This window comes from Aethina tumida, chromosome 2 (assembly GCF_024364675.1).
Source record: "Aethina tumida isolate Nest 87 chromosome 2, icAetTumi1.1, whole genome shotgun sequence".
NCBI lineage: Eukaryota > Metazoa > Arthropoda > Insecta > Coleoptera > Nitidulidae > Aethina > Aethina tumida.
Window position 1 is genome coordinate 26343655 of NC_065436.1, and position 21823 is coordinate 26365477.

A 21823-nucleotide genomic window follows, 5' to 3' on the forward strand; every position below is an offset into this window, starting at 1 on the left:
CTTGGCCAATGGCATGGCGACTGTACCATAAGTCCGGCCTATTGCGTCGGCATTGGCCGCCCGCATTCTGCTCTTTTTTCATTTCGATTTTTTTACTGGGCAGATCTGCTTACGATCAACACTGGTAATTGACACTATCGTCTGGATCTTGGCTTGTTTCAGTTTTCAGGCTCGGCGTTTCATGAAACGGATGGAAAAAGAATGGAACGGATGCAGCCGATTAATGATTTATGGTGTTTAGAGGAACGCAGAGTTGATACGATTTAACTTGGGGAAGCCTGTGAAAAAACAAAACTTAAGAATCCCTCACTAAAAAAAGTATTACATTAGCACATTTTTTTTGTCAAGTCATTTTTTGATTTTGGCTTTCTTTTAAATCTTCTCCGGTAGATATAAAATGTAATTACTAAAATCTCAAATACTAAAATCTACACTTTACATTTTATCAAAGTAAAGATTATTAATTAATTACATCACTTAGGTACTAATGTTGTAGTTTAACAAAATTACTCTCTCTATTAACAATTTTACTGAAATACAATTTAACATCAACAATATCTATAAGAGTTAATTTAGAGATTTTTGCGGATAAACAAAAAATAATGAAAATAAAAGAAATGTCTACAAAAAATACTCAAATAAATAAATAATGATATTTATGACATTTATTCATAGTTTTAGTTTAATAATTAAGTTTATTCAATCAATTTGTCATGTTTGAATACAAATGTGTAATAATACACATTGTTTTACTTTAATGTTTTTCAAGAATTACAAAATAACTAAAAAAAACAATTTGTTGCTAGTAAATTATTATATAATATATATATATATATATATATATATTTGTCTTATAATTAAGAAAACTTCTTTGTTTCTTCTAAATTAAAAAATAAATAAAACTAAATATTGATGGCAAATTAATATAGAAATAGGTTCTCTATAGTTAAAGACAAAGAGATGGGAGTACTATCAATTTTTAAAAAACTTTTGTGTTGTTATATATACATATAAATATATATATATATATATATATATATATATATATATATATATATATATATTACAACATATTAAAATCTAAGAAAACTTCTTTCATACTTCTAAATTAAAATAAACAAAATATTGAGAACAAATTAATATAGAAATCTGTATTATTTGCTTCTCTGTGGTTAAGTCAAGGTGATGGCAGTACAGACATTTATTAAAAAAGTCTGTACTTTTTTGATTTTTCAAAATTAAAAAAAAACAAAATACACAAATAAAATATTTGTAGCAAATTAATATAGAAATTTGTTTTATTAGCTTCTCTGTGGTTAAGTCAAAGAGAGAATAGTGATGGTATTTTTTTTTTTAAATCTGTTTATATTAATTTCTAGTTTCTCCAGAAAAATTCAAATCAAATAAACCTTTTTAACACTATTAATAAAAATAAAAAATTTAAAAAATAATCATTTGTTAAAACGGTTTTTTTATTAATCTTATTTAATTTCTAATAAATCTCTTTCATTTTAATTATTAATTAGTGCAATTTCAAACTGAAATATTTTGCTTAGTATTTCTAACATTTTCTAAATCAGTTCTTTAATTGAAAAAAATACTTTAAAATAACTTTTAGATCAAGTTTCATACACAAAAAATAGTTTGCAATTTAATCAAAGAACATATTTTTAAAATGTAAGTGTAGAATTATACTTTTAAAACATGTGGTAATTTTTGATATAATACTGCGGAGTTAATTTCGAAGTAGATTTTTTTAATAAAACGGAAAGTTCTGCTCATTAATAATATTATATTCTACTCACAAATGTATATGCACACTCCTCAAAATATTTTTAAATATTTCTTAAATTACCTTTATATATTCGACGTTTATCGATATAATTTTAATTTATTATACCTGTTTTCCTTCTCGTTAATTATTAATTAAATTATATTAATAAAACAACATACTACTTCCTAAATACTTTCAGCTTTCATATTTTTCAAGGATTCAGCGTCAAACTAAAAAAAACATCACAATTTTGTTAGGTAAATAGAGACAACAGTTTTTTACTTAATTTTAATTATAATATATTTATTAGAACTATCTACATACATACACTACATACTGTTAAATATTTTGTTTAATTAAATTTATAATAATTAATTTGGCATATGAGAGCATAAACATCATGTATATATAACTGCTCTATTTATATAAAAAATATCCAACACACTTTAAGAGCATTAAAAACATGATGAAACGTAGCAAAACGATAATAACACACTGCACCTGTGATCCAGCCATCCGTGCTAACACGTCTCCATTAACCCGGCAATAAATTAGCCTTATCTCGGAGATTTAATTAATTTTTTAGCGTGGCAATCTAATGCTGGGGCGTTAATTTTTGGCACGCGGTCGCCCGTCCGTAGATCGGCGGCCGCGATAGAGCCGTGCCCGTTTCTATTTAAATGGTCATTAGTGGCACCAGATTCAGGTAGATATGGTACGCGACGATATGCGTCGGGACGCGCGATACGCCCCATAGATGACATATGCGGCGGTCCCACTGATCACGACCGTTTAGTTATTTGGTGCATGCTACACATTTGGTATGCGGGTACCACAAAGGTTAGCGTGCGACTTTCGATGCCACCCGAATTGTGAACGAAGTTAATGGTACTGCTTTTGTTGGCTGAAACAAAATGCATTAAATTATTGAATGGACCCGTAACCCACACCCTTCCAGTCATCGCACATTAATGATATCCACGCCACACAAGATCGGTATGACTGGACGAAAACAAAAAACGGAATCTAAATAGTCGAGACTCGTATGCTAAAAGCGACTAATATAAATTATGGATGTTTCCATGCGATGAGTTGGCGCTCTGTCACTGAACGTCAATAGATATAAATGATGGAACCACATACCGCTTCGAAGGTGACCCGTGCCTGAGTTCTTACACCTGGGGCCGAGCCGACAAAGAGTTTGGAACTGTTCAACGGTGTCGGATATCCAACGTGTGAGTTCCCCCATCGGTCGGTGATTTACCACTTCACGTTCCCGATCGGAACTTCGCACATTTTCATAGTTCCTGAAATATGTACTTAATTCGTCTTCGGGTGTCGGGTGCGTCTTTACATGTGTTTTCAGATGATAAATTGTCGCTTTGCGGCAGTTCCTCAGGAGGAATAAATTATGTGATTTACATTTTTAGAAATTAGTTGTGTGAATGATTTGTTATAACATAAGAAATTGCTGCATTATTTATTTTCAACCAATACATAGATTGTATGAATAATGTAGTAAATAAAAATTTGTTTCAAACTAGAATAGTATATATTATATATGTATTGTATAATATTTAAGTTTATTCAAATACGATGACGGCCTGAGAAATTTAAAATTACACGTTTTGCAAGATATGTCATAAAATGATTTAATTCAAGATTTATTCATTAAGTATATAAAACATATTTCAATGTTCTATGAGTTTTTTCTGATTTCGTTGTCTAAAGAAATATCTGATTCAAATATATTTGGTAGCATTATTTAACAGATAGTTAATAGTAATAAATTATTCTTAGTGGAACTAATATTATTGAATAATTTACTTTCAGTAAATTGAAAGATACACCACACACCAGGGAAAAGGGAAATAATAATTAATATGAAAAATTTAGGTCTAAACCATTAGCATAAAATATATTCATTGCCCTCCAGAATTTTAGTGAAAAGTACTTTGGACTGACAAATCCAAATTCAATAGAATAAGATTAGATCTTAGACGTCCAAATAAAAGTTTGAACCCTGGATATAACATAAAATTATTGTTAATATGCATCGTTTTATGTATAGAGATGTTATGAGGTATGTTTTATAATCATTTATCAACAATAAGTTAAATGAATTTTTATTCATCATAATGACCCAAAGTATGCGTCTAAATTTGTTTAAAATTGGTTAAATAGTAATCAGTTTAACGTTAAACTAGAAACTCTAGTAGAAAATTTACTGAAATGAAATGACACAGTTACACAAAGTCTTAATTTAATTGTGCATTAGAAATTCAAAAGAAGTTTCAAAATGTTAAATGAGGTTCATCATATAGTCTATATATTTCTTCCCATATCATTTAATTTAATATTTATATATTTATTTTTGTCATTGTCGAATTTTGGTTTAATTCCGAAAAGTAGGTCAAAACTGAAGTTGATCTTTTTTTCAGTTTCATGAACCCAAAATTTTTTTCTAGCACCACATAATTGTTTATTAGAATGGTGATTATTTTGTTGAATAGAATTTATTTTAACGTTATTGAGAGGCAAAAACGTAATTTACTTTTTCTGTAATATGATAATAAAATATTATATATTACAAATATAAATATACATTATATATAACACATTCATTCGTTTCAGGAATGTTTGTCATGATACACTTTATCTATCTGTATACAGGCCAAGCTGCTCAGGAAATTCCCTAGTTAAGTTAAGGGGATTGAGCATATAAATACAATGTATATGAGTTTACGGAATGAATATATGGTAAGATGAAGGAAAGGAAAAATGGTATTATTTATAGTAATATAATACTTTTCATTTTGTGTTGCAGTTTTCTAGAATTAAATCTAATCTAATTCTAATGTATCTCGCATTGTTTCAAGAAATTTTAAATACGGATCTGTATTATTCATAAATATTAATTCTTACTGATAGTGATATATTGCAAATACAAATTAGTAAATATTCAAAATTATACAAAAAATCATCACAATTAACAATTTAATTTTATAAACTGTAATTTTTAACTATTTAAGGGTATGCAACTACCCTTACACATGTGTGTTTTGGTTGAGTAAATTTATTTTTGTTACGTTGGAAGTCTATGCCTTTCTATCAGGGGGTCAAGTGAAGAGAGACGAAAAAGCTAAAGCCGAATATACTCGTTCGGCACGGTCGGAAATGCGCGAGCCTACAGTAAGTGTAGGAGGAGGACACGTATGCCATCTGTCAATGACTGTCATCTGAGAGAAACATGGAAATTGGTTATAGAAATTCCTTAAATTGACAGTAATATTGTAGTTTTTAGTGTTTTTGGTTGGTAAAAACAATTTCCCCAGATTTTGGCATGGCTTAAAGATTAAGATTATGATAAATTGTTTTTTTAAAATTTATGTCATTTGAATGTATGTATGTTTGTACATTTATGTTTGTACCGTCTTTTTCCGAAAATAAGACACTGTCTTACTTTCTTTTTTGGTCCAAAATATGCGTTAGGGCTTATTTTCCGGAGATGGCAAAAATAAAAGCATATATTTATATTTTTATTTAATATTTATTTTACACAGAATACAAAAATTTAAATTTATTCAATTACAGTCATGGCATCATCTTCTGGAACATCGTCATAAATAAAATTCTGAATTATATTCTGATTTTCTTCCAAATCCATTTCCTGTTGAATTATTGGTCCGAATCTCTCATGTCTTGCGATATAGCTATCGTTAAATGAATACTTTTTGTCTAAGTAGCCTGTTCGTAGTGCATTGGAAACATCATTTTCGGGGGATATCTTATTTTACAAAAAGTTTCGAAAATCAAGATAGGGCTTATTTTCGGAGGATGTCTTATTTTACAAAAAGTTCTGAAAATCACGATAGGGCTTATTTTCGGAGGATGTCTTATTTTCGGAAAAAGACGGTTTTTGTTGGTGTATATTTTTTTATGAATAATAATGTTGGTTATTAAATGCGTTATAGGGTCTACATTGTACAATTGACAGACTACGTTATGCTTTCGGATTACGTTTTACGATCAAAGTAACAATTGTGGTAAACGTCCTTCCGTCTTGCAGAGACAACATATACATTGTACGGATTACGTTTCACGATCAACACCAACAATTTTACACATATTAAAAGTTTATGCATTGTTAGACTCGCGATCTTCAAATAACTTTTAGTGAAACACTTTTATGTTTGTTTATTAAATAATGCTTTCTTTAATAGTTAAAACAATAAGAATCGAATATTTATATATAAATTTTAATGTTTGTCTCTTACAACACTCAAAGTATTATACATTTGTTTGGATATTGTTTAAATTTATTGAAAATATTTAACATACTATTAAATTACTTTAAAAACATATAGAATAAACAATATTATATTTATAGCAAGGTAAATACATTTCCTATACTAAGTTACAATCTACTTAAACCTAAACAACTATAAATACATCAAAAAACTTTTTGTAAATGTATTAACTAAAGAAGGAATATTTAAGATAAGTATTTAAGAACGCAGATTTCGAAGAGTAATTTAATTTCAAAACAATATATCAAATGTGTGTAAAATTGTGGCCTTTCACGCTTACGGGCTTACGTTTTATGCAACGATACCGATGCGTTTTATGTTAAACGTATTTCTGCAATTTGCGGTTTACAAGATGTATTAAGTTTCAACGAATTGCTACGTTAACCATGATATGACTTACGTTCTACGCTCTACGTTTTTGCGTTTCGTTTGACGTCATACGTATCTTTGCTAATGCGTTATACGGTCTACGTTATACGATTGACGGACTACGTTCTGCGTTATACGGATTACATTTTACGATCAAAGTAGCAATTTAACTCGCAAAATTTTAGAACCAAAGATTGAACATATATGCTAATTGCGTTATACGTTCTATGTTACGTCTTACAAGGACTACGTCTACATTGTACGGATTACGTGTCACGATCAACGCCAACAATTTTACACATATTAAAAGTTTATGCATTGTTAGACTCGCGATCTTCAAAAAACTTTTAGTGAAACACTTTTATGTGTGTTTATTAAGTGATGCTTCCTTTAATAGTTAAAACAATAAGAATCGAATATTTGTATACGATTACAGTTGATACATATTTGGTGTAATCGGCGCCAAAGCTAACCGAATAAGTGGCTTTAAAAATTATTGACACCACAGTGGTGTCATTTGTGGGTAGACATACTCTAGATGCGACCATGGACTTGCGCCTCTTATAAGTATCAGCGAGAATACAAATAGAAAATCTTGTCTAAATGTTTTAACAAAAGAAAGAACATTGGAAAGGACTATTTAACAACGCAAATTTTTATGAGCAACAAACTCAATTTCCGAAACTGCAAAACTACTTATCCTTTAAGATAACTAATAAGAAGAATGAGAATCCAGTTCAATATTAAAGTGCACATTTTGGAATCGCGACTCCACTTATACAAGTAAAGTATCAACTATTTTCAGTGGACCTATTCAATGTCAGGTTTGACACGCTGCTGCCGCAAAGCTGCCTAGTAGAGCTTAATAGTTCTATGACCAAGACTCCGGGTCAGAACCCAATTGCATGGGTGACTGGAAATCGTTTTCTTTTTACTTATCCAAGCAAAGTATTAACTATTTTTAATAATTTATATTCAAAAAACTTATATTTAATTTAGTTATTTTAAAAAATGTCCTTTTAATAGTTAAAACATTGAGGGTCAATTACTTATTTATATCCCTAACGGCTCTGGTATATTCTGTAAGATTAGAAAAAAATATTGCTTCAATAAATCAATCAATAAACACTAATTTGTTCAATACTTATTTATATCCATAACGACTTTGACCTACAGATTAAATTTAGGGTAGCAAAACCTGTAATATGTAGAAAAACTTACTTTGTGATGCCAGTTGGTTGATAAACTAGTCTTGTTCGGGACCCACCTGAGATCATCCACAAATAATCAATTAAAATCTCTATTTACTTGAATATCAATATTATTATTTATTACCATTAATATTTTATCTTTGTTCCTTTATCGTTTTTCCAATGATGCCAATATTTGATCGTCATAATTTAGATGCATCCGTGGACTTCACGAAAACATTTTATGAATCTTTTTCCAGTGTCTAGTCAGTCAGGTATTATATGGGGATGACTAACAACAAGATTGAGAATCCAGCTCAATATTAAAGTGCACATTTTTGGACTCACAACTCCACTTATCCAAGCAAAGTATCAACTATTTTCAGTGGACCCCGTCAATGTCAGGTCTGACGCACTGCTGCCGCAAAGCTGCCTAGTAGAGCTTAATAGTTCTATGACCAAGACTCCGGGTCAGAACCCAATTGCATGGGGCACTGAAAATCGTTTTCTCTTTACTTATCCAAGCAAAGTTATTTTAAAAAATGTCCTTTTACTGTTTAAAACATTGAGGGACAATTACTTATTTATGTCCCTAACGGCTTTGGTAGGTTCTGTAAGATTAGAAAAAAAATATTGCTTTAATAAATCAATCAATAAACATTAATTTGTTCAATACTTATTTATATCCATAACGACTTCGACCTACAGATTAAATTTAGGGTAGCAAAACCTGTAATATGATACTTTGTGATGCCAGTTGGTTGATAAACTGGTCTTGTTCGGGACCCACCTGAAATCATCCACAAATAATCAATTAAAATCTCTATTTACTTGAATATCAATATTATTATTTATTACCATTAATATTCTATCTTTGTCCTTTATCGTTTTTACAATGATGCCAGTATTTGATCGTCATAATTTAGATGCGTCCGTGGACTTCACGAAAACATTTTATGAATCTTTTTCCAGTGTCTAGTCAGTAAGGTATTATATGGAGATGACTAACAACAAGATTAAGAATCCAGCTCAATATTAAAGTGCACATTTTGGACTCGCAACTCGACTTATCCAAGCAAAGTATCAACTATTTTCAGTGGACCCCGTCAATGTCAGGTCTGACGCACTGCTGCCGCAAAGCTGCCTAGTAGAGCTTAATAGTTCTATGACCAAGACTCCGGGTCAGAACCCAATTGCATGGGGCACTGAAAATCGTTTTCTCTTTACTTATCCAAGCAAAGTTATTTTAAAAAATGTCCTTTTACTGGTTGAAACATTTAGGGTCGATTACTTATTTATATCCCTAACGGTAGGTTCTGTAAGATTAGAAAAAAATATTGCTTCAATAAATTAATCAACATTTTACGGTAACAAAACATGTAAAATGTAGAAAAACTTACTTTGCGATGGCAGTTGTTTGGTTAACTGGTCTTGTTCAGGACCCACCTGAAATTATTCACAAATAATCAATTAAAATTACTATTTACATGAAAATCACTATTACCTCTGTTCCTTAATTGTTTTTCCAATGATATCAGTGATTGATCATCATAATATAAATGCGTTCGTGGTAACTTTTTGCGCATCTTTTTTCAGTGTCCAATCAGCGAGAAAATAAATAGAGATCAAGACTCCGGGTTAGAACTCAATTATATGAGGGAACTGAATATCGTTTTCTTTTTGCTTATCCAAGTAAAGTTTACATATTTTTAATAATTTTCTTTTAATGGTTAAAACATTGAGAGTTCATTGCTTGTTCTATTCCTAACGGCTTTGGTACTATCGCGTTCATAAGTGGTCTGCCACTTTCCTGACGTCAGGCCGTAAACGGTCACATTCTGTATTACCGTGCACTACCGTCTCGGCAGTGCCGACTCCCCACCACATCGTAAGATGCGATTCCTAAATGTGTTGTCAATTGAATGCGAACCTTTGTACAGCGAACATGAATTTAAACGAGGAAAAACGCCTTAAAATTGTCTTTTTAAATCAACAAGGAAAAAATATTTCTAAAATAGCTAGAGAGCTAAATATTTCGGTAAGAACTAAAATTGGGAGAATATGTTTATGTCCCCAGTGTTGTATATGTTTGTTGATATCAAAGTTTGGGTGCGTTTTTTTTTTTGTTTTTCGGTTTGGTACAACAATTTTATTTTTATTATTTATTTTTTAAGGAACTGTATATGTAGCGGAGGAAGAGAGCCTCTACATATAGTTCAATGATAAGCTGCATGATATTGTTAAAAAGATCTCGAGTATATAATTTAATGTTTTAGGTTTTTCATTATAATATAACATTTGTTATCAAGTATTTTAATTTTAAAAATTTATATTGCAAATGTTCCATACAATAAAATAAATACAATTTTGTGATTATAAAATGAATTGTGAACTGGGAAACATTATGGCCGTTCTGGAAACCGACTTTCTGGGGTCTGAGATAGTTTAGATTTAGGAACGAGTGCTCGTTTTAGTTTTACTACGTATTGGTTTTCGAATCGAAACGCGACATGAATTTTGTGAATTATATGTCATATATTAATTTCAAATTATGTATCAACAACAATGTTGTAGATTCGTAGTTAGTTTCTTATATTCAATTTTAATAATGCGATATAAAAAAGACAAAAAGAAACACTTGTTTACTTCGCGTCTAATATATACAGCAGTAACGTTCCGAATACAAAATGCACATATAGACATAAATATTATAATTATAATAAAAATTAAGTAGTATATAATTTAGTAATTCCATTTATTTATTTTTTTTTCAAATATCTATATATTTGTATAATATTACGTACAGAATCTCAAACAATTTAAATAAACGTTTTCTTGAAGAACACTCTGATGAGTAATTTGTAGAGGAATTTGGCCGCGGGTATCCATCCCCTCAACTCCTTTGGACTACTTTTTGTTTGGACATTTAAAGAATACCATTTATAGAAACAGATTACAAATCATGGATGAGTTATAAGATACAATAACAAATGGTGTTCAAACAATAAATGAAAAGCAATTACAATATGTGTTTGGAGTTTGCTGAACAATACCGACTTCACTATGATGAATCACAAATGAGTGTTTTTAATGTTATAATGCTCTTGTCCATACTGCAAAAACAACGGAACGTTTTCTTGAAGAACACTCTGATGAGACACTGGTAGATAAATTTGGCCACCGAGATCCCCTCAACTCCTTTGGACTACATTTTGTTTGGACATTTAATGAATACCATTTACAGAAACAGATTACAAATCATGGATGAGTTATAAGATACAATAACAAATAATGTTCAAATAAATGAAAAACAAGAGTGAGGATCTTTTTGAACAAACCAAAGTGTTCATGTATCCGAATTCTGTTATATATTCTGTTAATGTGTTATATTGTTAATAACTATTGTTAATTTATTCTTTTAATTTTAATCTACATAAAAAAATTAAGAACAAAATTGTCCACAAAATAAAGTTTTTAAAAAATAACTGGGTGTATTATTTCATAACATTTAAAATGTTTTAATATGCACTATTTTACATATCGTAAATACTTGGTTTTGTTATGAAAATAGTTAATTTTTATTTCTTGTATGTAATCTTTTAAATATTTTTAAAATATATCACATTAGCTCAAATACTAATTTAAATCATTTTTAAAACTATTTACTTAGTAAAAAATCAAAATAATATTAATTAAGATTAATTTAATATTTGTTATTTAAATAATCGTTTTAAATATTATAGTTATCATTACAATTTCAATAAAACACAACAAATATTTTCTGAATAACTAATGTTTACAAAATTAGTTCATAATTTGCCGTGATCCAATCCTTACAACCCTGTTTATAGTGTGGCATGTTGTTTTGTAAAATCGTTACCCCTTTTACTGTGTCAAAACTTATACAGATTCAGTTTTTAATTTTTACGCGGACCGAAATAATAGACTGTAACAGAATGTGACGGTCGAGGTCAAGCGCTTCGGAAAGTGGCAGACCACTTATGAACGCGATAGTACGTCCTATAATAATAAAAAAGGATCATAAACAAGATACCCATAAAAACTATAAATTTTTATATGATTTAAAATGCGTATATAAAAAAAAATAATTGAAACAAGTAACAAATGTCTCAATAAGAGAAGAGAACCTGTGTTTTTTAAAAGCAAAAAGCACGACATTTTAATTTAACTTATTAAGAGTATCAGTTTCCAACTTTGGTTATACAAACAATACTCAGTCAGATTCAATTTATTTTGTTATTTTAAATAAAATAACTAGAGTATTTAATTATTTATGAAACAAATAAATTCAATGTAAATTGCATTGTGGTAAATTTGTACAGGGGACAAGTCCGCATTAGGCCCTTATTTATTCGAATATACGTTGCATTGATACAATGGTAAAAATCTTCGTTCGATAAAGTGCATGGTGTTTTCAGGTGCAAAGCAAAGATAGAGTTAAGCATTATAAAACGATAATTTAGGCAATAATCAAATCTATGTGTCTTCGATAGGCATAACGGATAATAAGGTAAGTTTCCTTTATGGTAATAAAATATATACGGTATTTCTTTTTTTGTTAAAATAATAGCAGAACCTCACTCAGGAAATATTTGGGGCAAATTCGGACTATCCATCGGGGTAAAACCGCATTATATATTCTTATTTACTCGATTGTTTTATTAAATTTATTTCTTGATAGTCATTTCATTTTACTTAATAGAGCTAGTAACCACAATAAAATACCCAAAAATACAATTAGTGACTGAATCCGAGGAAAAATTGGACAAGAAAGTGAATCTCGAGGAAAAAACACACATGTGAAAATGAAAAACGTCTTTCCGATGGACTGTTAACATTGGATGTGGATTTGGATTGTCAAGAAAATAAATGTTGTTGCTGTTCAACAATTTGTCAAAGAAAATGACTTGCAAACTCCCTCTAAAAATGGAGTACCTGGAGAAGACTGGTTTTTAAGATTTAAAAAAAGGAATCACTTATCCTTAAAGAAGAATTGTAAAAGTTGCTGAAGTTATAACTTCAGAAAAACCGAAATTACGATTATTTCTTGATAAAAGCATCAAGAAAAGAACTCTTCTTCTAAAGAAGATGATAATATATGTAGCGATTTTCTCTGTTACATTGACAAAAAAAACGTGGATTCAGTGCATTAATTGCATGAACTGAGTTTTTTGGAAATTGCAACAAAGGATATGGAATGTGAGAGATGTCTTGATGATGATTGAATAAAAATTTGAATTTTTATTTTTATGTTATTTTATTACTGATAATAATTATATATTATTATATTCATTTATATTAACACACTATAAGCGGGTCGGGTAAAAATACCCGTCTCGAGAACTGTTGATTGTTAGCTGGTCGGTAATTTTTACCTTTTTGAATGTACTTACTTTAAAAGCGGGGTGAGATAATTTTACTCTATTGGTTTACATACGGGACTGAAAGAATTATCTCTTATTTTTTGTTATAATTCAACAACTTAGTTTGAATCATTTTGCTACCCGCCTATAGTGTGTTAATATATAATATATTATTCCTTGTTTAATAATAATAATTGTCATTGCACACCTTATCAAAATGTTTCAAAAATAACTAAATGCCCCAAGTTGGGCCCGAGATTATAAAAAACTTACTTGATCAGCACAACTCTGTCACCATCTTAATCCTACTCTAACATTCATTAACATTAACATGTACAGCGTGATCATGAACAAGCGCTTGATGATTAGAAATATTCATTCATAGAAACAGTTCTAATAATTTTGTCTCAGTTCGGACACAAAAATTTCTTAATAAATTTGGTAAAAAAGAATCCTTAAGCCGTCGAAGTATTTGTGCCAAAGTTAGTATATTTGTTTTTTAAATGCATTTAGATATTAATTTGTATTTAAGAGTTACTTACACTAGTTCCAAATTATGAAATGCATAGGTAACGTTACAATTGCATATTTCAATTGATTTTAATTATATATTTTTAATTAATTAATATATACTTACAATATTAACCACAAGCTTAAATAATTGTTACTGCACAGTTTATCGAAATACTTCAAAATGAACTAAATGGTCCGAGTTGGGACCGAGGTTAAAAAAATGCACAGCTTACTAGATCGGCACAACTCTGTTGTAATCTTCTCTCTGTCACTCTTACACGAACAATTGCAAAATTCGAATTTTGAGTCAAATAGTATTAAAATGACAAAAAAATGTGGTAAAAATCAACAACTGTTTAGGGACATGCGCTTGATGATGATTAAAAAAATTCGGTCCTAGAAACAGTTTTAATAAATTTGTGTTAGTTCAAAATATAATAATTTCTTAATAAATTTGGTAACAAAGAATCCTTAAGTCGTTGAAGCTTTGTGCCAAAGTTTTTTTTTTAAACGCATTTAGATGTTAATTGCATATTTCAATTGATTTCTTTATAAATAACACACAATTTTTATACGTATAATCATATATTTTTAATTAATTAATATATACTTACAATATTAACTCCAAGATTAATAATTGTCACTGCACAACTTATCGAAATGCTTGAAAATGTACTAAATGCCCCGAGTTGAGCCCCAGATTGTATGTTGTAATCTTCATCTTTCTCTAACATTCTTTAACGTGTATTTTTCTCTCTGTCACTCTCACACGAACAAATGCAAAATTCGAATTTTGAGTAGAGTATTATCCAATACACATAATAATGTTTATACATATTACGTTTGTTTAAAAAAATGGTACAAATCAACAATTGTTCATGAACAAACGCTTGATGGCTGTCGTAAGTATTACAAAGATTTGCAATTAAATTTTCTTCATTATTGAACCTAAATGGTTCGCGATTATTATGAAATTATTAGGTTCTACCAGGCAGATCGGAAGGGGTGCTCTGAAAATAATTGTATTAAGTTAGAACTCCAATCTTCTTATAAGAATTATTAAAGAATCAGTAGTCTAACAGTTTCCTGAGTTTAATTCTCATGAATATTTGCGTTATTAAATAGTCAGTTCTCTGAAATGTTCATTCTTTGTCCGTATCCATGGATGCATCTAGAGTATAATGACCAACCACTAGAACCATTGGGAAGACGATAAGGCTATATGGAAAGGAAAAGATAATTATAATTATTTATTTATCAATTAATTATTAACCAATCATTTTAAGTATGATTGCTACATTAAATTTGTATATTTGCAAACATATAAATATGTTTCTTATTAAGTAAAAATTGAGATTTTCAGAAATTATTTATTTTTGTATGTTTTTTAGGTAATCTAACCAAGTATTCACTTTCACCTTAAATAATTATAAGTACACTGCATGTTTTTTAATTTTCATTAAATTAACTTCTTTATCTCTGAGAAATTCCTCAATTTACAAACATTATATACTCATATTTTATTAAATTGTTAATAGTAGGATGAGAGCGTAGGATCGCCTTCACTCAGAGACGATTCCTATGTTTCAAAATAAATAAAATCGAATTTATAAATCTGAGATCTAAATTATGAAAAATTAATTGTGTGTATAAGTGTAGTATTCTATTAAATATAATTATTGTTGTAATTAAAATTGTATTCTAATTGTAAAGTTTCTCATAGGATTTTCCTATCCTATTGTCCTATCTGAAAATCAAAAACAAGTGTTAAAGAAAAATATTTATTTTCTGTTTCTTTTATTTAATATATATTTAAGAAAAACCTTTCCTGATTGTTGTAACTTTTTGTATTATACTTGATTTTAATTAATAGTTACATATTGAAAAATTCAATTATGACTAAGTGGTAATTAAAAGTAATAAATATAATTAATTAAAATCTATTTTCTTTAAATTTAAATTGAACATACCTCAAAAAAGTTATTTACTTTAATTAAAATTCTTGATATTTTAATTAGTACTTACAGCTAAAATAAAATATATTCATTGCTCTCTAGAATTTTAGTGAAAAGTACTTTGGCGTGATAAATCCAAGTTCAATAGAATAAGATTAGATCGTTGATGTCCAAATAAAAGTTTGGACTCTAGATACAACATAAAAACTTTGAAACCTGATGTTTAGAGGCTACTTTTTTAACATGGTATAGAACCGTTAATATTATTGTCAATATGCATCGTTTTATGAATAGAGATGTTATGAGATATGTTTTAGAACAATTTGTCAAAAATAAGTTAAATGAAGTTTTACTCACGATAATGACCCAAAGCATACGACCAAATTTCTTTAAAATTGGTTAAATAAAAACATGTTAAAGTTTAAACTCTAGTAGAACATTTATTGAAATGTCATTACACAGTTACACAAAGTCTTCTTTATTTAAAAAAACATTATGAATTCAAAAGAAGTTGAATAAATGTTAAATGAAGTTATATCTCATTCATCATATAGTCCATATATTTCTTCTTATATCATTTAAATTAATATGTATATATTTATTTTTGGAATTGTCGAATTTTGGTTTAATTACGAAAAGTAGGTCAAAACTGAAGTTGATCTTTTTTTCAGTTTCGGGAACGCAGAATTTTTTTCTAGTGTCACATAATGTTTATTAGAATGCTGATTATTTTGTTGAATAGAATTTAACGTTATTGAGAGGCAAAAACGTAATTTAGGAAAGGAAAAATGGTATTATTTATAGTAACATAATACTTTTCATGTTGTGTTGCAGTTTTCTAGAATTAAATCTAATCTAATTCTAATGTATCTCGCATTGTTTCAAGAAATTTTAAATACGGAATTCATAAATATTAATTCTTACTGAAAGTAATATATTGCAAATACAAATTAGTAAATATTCAAAATTATACAAAAAATCACAATTAAGAATTTAATTTTATAAACCATTGGCCGGAACAAACAGACAGACAGAGAGACAAAAATTGTAAAAAATGTTATTTTGGTGTATGTACCGTATATTATGTATATATTCATATACATGTAGTAAAAAACGGTTATTTCAATATTACAAACAGATACTCCAATTTTATTTATATGTACAGATAATTTTTAACTATTTAAGGGTATGCAACTACCCTTGCACATGTGTGTTTTGGTTGAGTAAATTTATTTTTGTTACGTTGGAAGTTTTAACGTATTTGATTAGTTGTCAGAATAACCTAACATTTCCTGTTACAAAAAAGACTGAGTGTTTGTTTTCGTTCACCATGTAAATGAACAAAACAAACATGAATAAACCGAAACCAACGAATCCTTGGAATCAAAATCGGAACCAACCAAAAAAACCCAAAAGTAAATTGGAAAACTCGCCGACACCAGCCCAACAAAAGTCGGCAGATTTAAAATTTAAGGAAGCCCAAAAAAAACTTCAAGCTGCAGTACAAAAGCACGTAAAAGAATACGAGTCTTCCTCTGATGAAGAAGAGTTAGAGTCAAAAAATGTAATTGGTAAGTAAAATTTCTCTGAGTGAGTGCAGTTTAATGTTGGAAATTTCTAGATTCAATATTGAAGAGTTACACTCAATCAGGAGGAACAGATGACCAATTAGAACGTACGCAAATATTTTTAGAACAATCCTTTCTATCAGGAGCAGCCACTTGTCTGATTTGCATTTCCAGAATAAAAAGAGATGATGAAGTAAGTTTTATAAAATTCAATTATTTAGTTTTCATACATAATTTTGTAGATCTGGAGTTGTAACAATTGCTATGGCTTCTTTCACATAATGTGCATTCAAAGATGGTCCAAAGACACAATAACTCATCAAAAGCAAGCACTTGAAGGACAGATTGTGGTAAATCAAAAAACAATATCTTGGTGTTGCCCTAAATGCAGACATGAGTACAATCCCGAGGACATACCAAGCAAATATCTTTGCTTCTGTGGAAAGGTTGAAAAACCTAAATTCCAAGCATTTCTGGTGCCTCACTCCTGTGGAGAAATCTGCAAAAAGGATTTAATACCCAAGTGTGGACACAAATGTGTGCTGTTATGTCACCCAGGTATTTATTAAGTTTAACACACATTAAAGCATTAAATTAATTATTAATTTACATTTTTAGGTCCTTGTCCACCATGTCCAGTGACAGTGACTGTGACTTGTTACTGTGGCAGTCAACCACCTAGGACACAGAGGTGCAGTAAAAAGGACTGGTCCTGTGGAAATAAGTGTGGAAAATTGTTGTCCTGTGAGAAACACACTTGTGCTGAACCATGCCATGCAGGTCTATGTCAACCATGTCCAAAGAAAAGTGTCCAGAAATGCATGTGCAAGGCACATCAAAAACTTAGGGATTGTGCTGAACCAATTTGGCAGTGTAACAAGGTAAATTCATAAATATTCAATAAAACAGTACTACATAATTCCTTTTAGGTTTGTAATAAACCACTTGAATGTGGACATCACACTTGTCCTGAAGTGTGTCATGCAGGAGTGTGTGATGTGTGTGAACTGACTAAACCAAGAACATGTCCTTGTGGTAAAAATAAGTATCAATTACCATGTACTGAGGAGACGCCCACTTGTAAAGACACTTGTGACAAATTATTAGAATGTGGAGCCCATACCTGTAACCAGAGATGCCATAAAGACAAATGTGGACTGGTAAATATGTCTGTTTATTTATGTATATATGTATATAAATAAATTTTAATATTTTTAGTGCCTTGAAACTGTTGTAAAACAGTGTAGGTGTGGCCAACACACAAAAGAAATTCAATGTTATAAATCTTATCTATGTGAAACTAAATGTAAGAAGATGAAGGATTGCAACAAACATCCTTGCAACAGGAAGGTATTATGGTTTAGTAATAATAATAAATGTATATTACAATTAAAATTTCTAGTGTTGTGATGGCAATTGCCCTCCTTGTGAAAAGCCTTGTGGAGCAACTTTAAATTGCGGCAAACACAAATGTTCTTCAGTGTGTCACAGGGGTCCTTGTTATCCTTGTAGCAATACAGAAATTGTATCGTGCAAATGCGGCCACACAAAACTTACCGTTCCTTGTGGCAAAAAACACAAAACGAAACCACCTAAATGCAACAAACTTTGCCTGTAAGTTAAACAAATTAATAAATGGTGTAGCTTATTGTCTTGTTTTAGAAATCCTCCCGACTGCCATCACGAGAAGCGCATTGAACACAGATGCCATTTTGGTGACTGCCCACCTTGTAAACAAATTTGTAATAAGACCAGAAGCACATGTGATCATTTGTGCCCTAGAATTTGTCATTCGTCAGTGTTGATGAAACTTGAAGGTCAAAAAGCATCAATGCCTTGGGAACAACAGAAACCTCAACAAGTCAAGAAAGCACTTCCTTGTCCAGATTGTGTGGTTCCAGTTCCAGTAACATGTCTTGGTAATAATGTCACCTAAACTAAATTAGTTTAATTTAATAAATTTTGTGTAGGTGGACATGAAACATGTGATTGGCCTTGTCATATGGCCAAACCAAGTAGTTGCCATAGGCCTTGTGGAAGATTACTTGCATGTGGAAACCACACATGTAATTTGGCCTGTCACACAGTAGAATCGGCGCCGGATATTACAACGGCGGGAGTAACGTGCGAGCCTTGCGAAGGATTGTGTACGAAAGAAAGACCAGAAGGTTGTGGCCATGATTGCCCAAAACCCTGTCATCCAGGGCCATGCCCTCCTTGCAAGCACATGGTTAGAATAAAATGCCACTGTGGGTTGAACCAGCCCTACGTTCAATGCCATGAGTGGTTGCAACTTGACAAAAGGGAGGAGCTGAAAAGTTGTGGAAATCAGTGCCCCAAAAATGTAAGTTCTACAATCAACATTAATTTTTGCAAATGTTGATTTTTTTTGCGTTTTTAGTTTGAGTGTGGTCATAGATGTAAAGCTAACTGCCATTCAGGTTCTTGCCCAAATGCAAGCTTGTGTAAGAAAAAAGTTAAAGTAACTTGCAAATGTAAACGTATCAAAAAGGAATTTTCATGTGAGACTGTAAGGAAGAACCTTGCAATAGTTGAGTGTGATGAGGTATGTGCTCAAAAACTGGAAGAAGAGAGAAAATTAAAAGATTATATTAATGAACAAAAGAAAAAAGAAGAAGAAATTAAAAATAAAAAAGAATTGGAGAAATATCAGAGGATGTTTGAAGGCAAGAAGAAAAATAGAGAAAGAAGGATAGGACAAGTAGATGATGAAGACAATAAATTTAAGAAATACTTGCCCTACATTTTAGGAGGTGTCTTAGGTGTTTCTGCTATGATAATATACCTTACAATATATTAAGTAATAGATTTAAATTTATTATAATTGAGGGCTCTATATTGTATATGACAATTAAATTATTTATAAAACATATTTCTTTTTTTTTCAACCTTCTACCTACTAAAGTAGGTGATCAAAATTTGGGAACATGTAGAACACCTGCAGTAATGAAGAATAAATATCAAATTACTATGGGTAAGAAAAAGAGAACCCCCAGAATCTATGTTACTGTATCATGATGGAAAAGTGTATTTTATCAGAATTCATAAAAAATTTAAACAGGATGGGACCAAAAGTTATAGAAATTTAAGATCATTTTTGAATTTTAAATTTGAGCAGCTGTATTTTCTTCAGGATAACCTTTAGAATAAAATTTTATTTAGATATTGTTCATTATTAGACATATTTTTACCACATGTTTTACAAACATCTTATATATTATTAATATACATCGTAAAAATTAAATGAAAGATTAAATTTGTGTATATTATTCCCCCATTTATATAATTTTATACAACTAGTTGACAATATCGCAATTTTTTATTATTTATTTAAGTTTTAAGATTTGTGCTAAACTAATTCCTTGATTTATATGTCATAAATCGGCAACAACGACTTTTACCAACAATTAAATTAGGCAACCCCATTTACAAATTATCCGTCAATCGTATTGTCAGCAGTTTTGTGCCGGCATATTTTCTATATTACAAACTAACTTTTAGTCGTTTCTATTATTATGGAGACAACATCCTTATTACCTCTGGAGTCGAACCCAGATGTAAGTATATATTTTATCAGATAAATTCAACTTTTTTTTAACTATTATCGATTTCTAGGTTATGAACAAGGTAAGTCATATTTTATTTATTGTACAGACATCATAATGAATTAATAGTTTCTGCATTTGCTGGGAGTACCTGAAAAGTGGAACATAGTTGACGTTTACGGTCTGGACGAAGATGCTTTAGCTTGGGTTCCAAGACCAGTACTGGCTGTTATATTACTGTTCCCCTACAGTGCCAAAGTAAATATTTTGTTTAATTGGTATGTGTTGATAATTAACGTATTTGAAGTTTTTTGAATATGCTGAAGAGGAAACAAAAAAAATCACGGAAAAGGGGCAAGTCATTTCCCCTGATGTTTTCTACATGAAACAGTACATTTCAAATGCCTGCGGAACAATAGCACTGATTCACAGTGTAGCCAATAATATTGATAAGTATATAAATTTTTTATTTTGGAGAGAATTTGTGAGAACACAGTATTTTGCAGAATTGAACTGGTTGATGGACCATTTAAAAAGATATTAGAAACTGCCAAAAACTTAACACCTGAGGAGAGAGGTGAACTTTTGAAGTCTGGTTCAAATTCAGAGGCTTTCAAATTAATTACAGCTCATCAGGAGCTTGCAATGGAAGGACAAACTCAAGTAAAAACAAAAAATAAATTATTAGTAAAAATAATAATTAAATACCCGTAGGTAAATCCTGAAGAGAAGGTAAACCATCATTTCATAGCATTGGTTGAAAAGAATGGAGATTTATATGAACTGGATGGACGTAGAGACTGCCCCATTAATCATGGACCAACAAGTGAGGAGTCTTTCATGGAGGTATTATCCCTTTATTTAAAATATACAGGTTATTACTAGATGCTTATTCCAGGATTGTGCTAAAATATGCAAGGAATACATGTCTAGGGATTCAGAAGATCTTTTCTTTACAGTCTTGGCACTTACAGCTTCTGACTGAATAACTCACTTGATTTAATTTTTAGCTTCATCAAATTAGAATCAAAATTTGAATAATTTACTTGCTTTGTGTGCTACTATGCCTATTACACAAGCTATATTTTGTACATATTATTTATTTTTGTATTTTTGAGCAATGCAATTTAAATTTACTTTGTATTGCAATAAATATAATAAATGTTTAGCATCAAAATATATATTTTTTTAATA

General features: G+C 30.0%; 2 protein-coding genes and 1 long non-coding RNA gene across 3 annotated transcripts; 2 read left to right on the top strand and 1 right to left on the bottom strand.

The window, feature by feature from the left end:
- Positions 1 to 6168: 6168 nt before the first annotated feature.
- LOC126264526 (uncharacterized) lies at positions 6169 to 9417 on the bottom strand. Its single transcript, XR_007547223.1, has 7 exons — positions 9148 to 9417; positions 9044 to 9089; positions 8502 to 8959; positions 8320 to 8433; positions 7789 to 8254; positions 7675 to 7720; positions 6169 to 7533 (listed from the first exon to the last, which is right to left on the bottom strand). It is a non-coding gene; the product is annotated as an uncharacterized LOC126264526 (long non-coding RNA).
- Positions 9418 to 16770: 7353 nt separating this feature from the next.
- Positions 16771 to 19956, top strand: LOC109600873 (NF-X1-type zinc finger protein NFXL1). Its single transcript, XM_049963259.1, has 10 exons — positions 16771 to 17066; positions 17117 to 17256; positions 17306 to 17621; positions 17682 to 17944; positions 17993 to 18223; positions 18282 to 18413; positions 18466 to 18677; positions 18726 to 18982; positions 19034 to 19407; positions 19465 to 19956. Exons 1-10 carry the CDS (start codon positions 16832 to 16834, stop codon positions 19882 to 19884), a joined length of 2580 nt encoding a protein of 859 aa, XP_049819216.1. The 5' UTR covers positions 16771 to 16831; the 3' UTR covers positions 19885 to 19956.
- A 565-nt stretch (positions 19957 to 20521) lies between these two features.
- Positions 20522 to 21806, top strand: LOC109600875 (ubiquitin carboxyl-terminal hydrolase). The gene is made up of 7 exons (XM_020017049.2): positions 20522 to 20641; positions 20700 to 20711; positions 20759 to 20887; positions 20937 to 21082; positions 21136 to 21292; positions 21344 to 21475; positions 21528 to 21806. The coding sequence occupies exons 1-7, from the start codon at positions 20600 to 20602 to the stop codon at positions 21612 to 21614; spliced, it is 705 nt and encodes a 234-aa protein (XP_019872608.1). The 5' UTR covers positions 20522 to 20599; the 3' UTR covers positions 21615 to 21806.
- Positions 21807 to 21823: the final 17 nt, after the last annotated feature.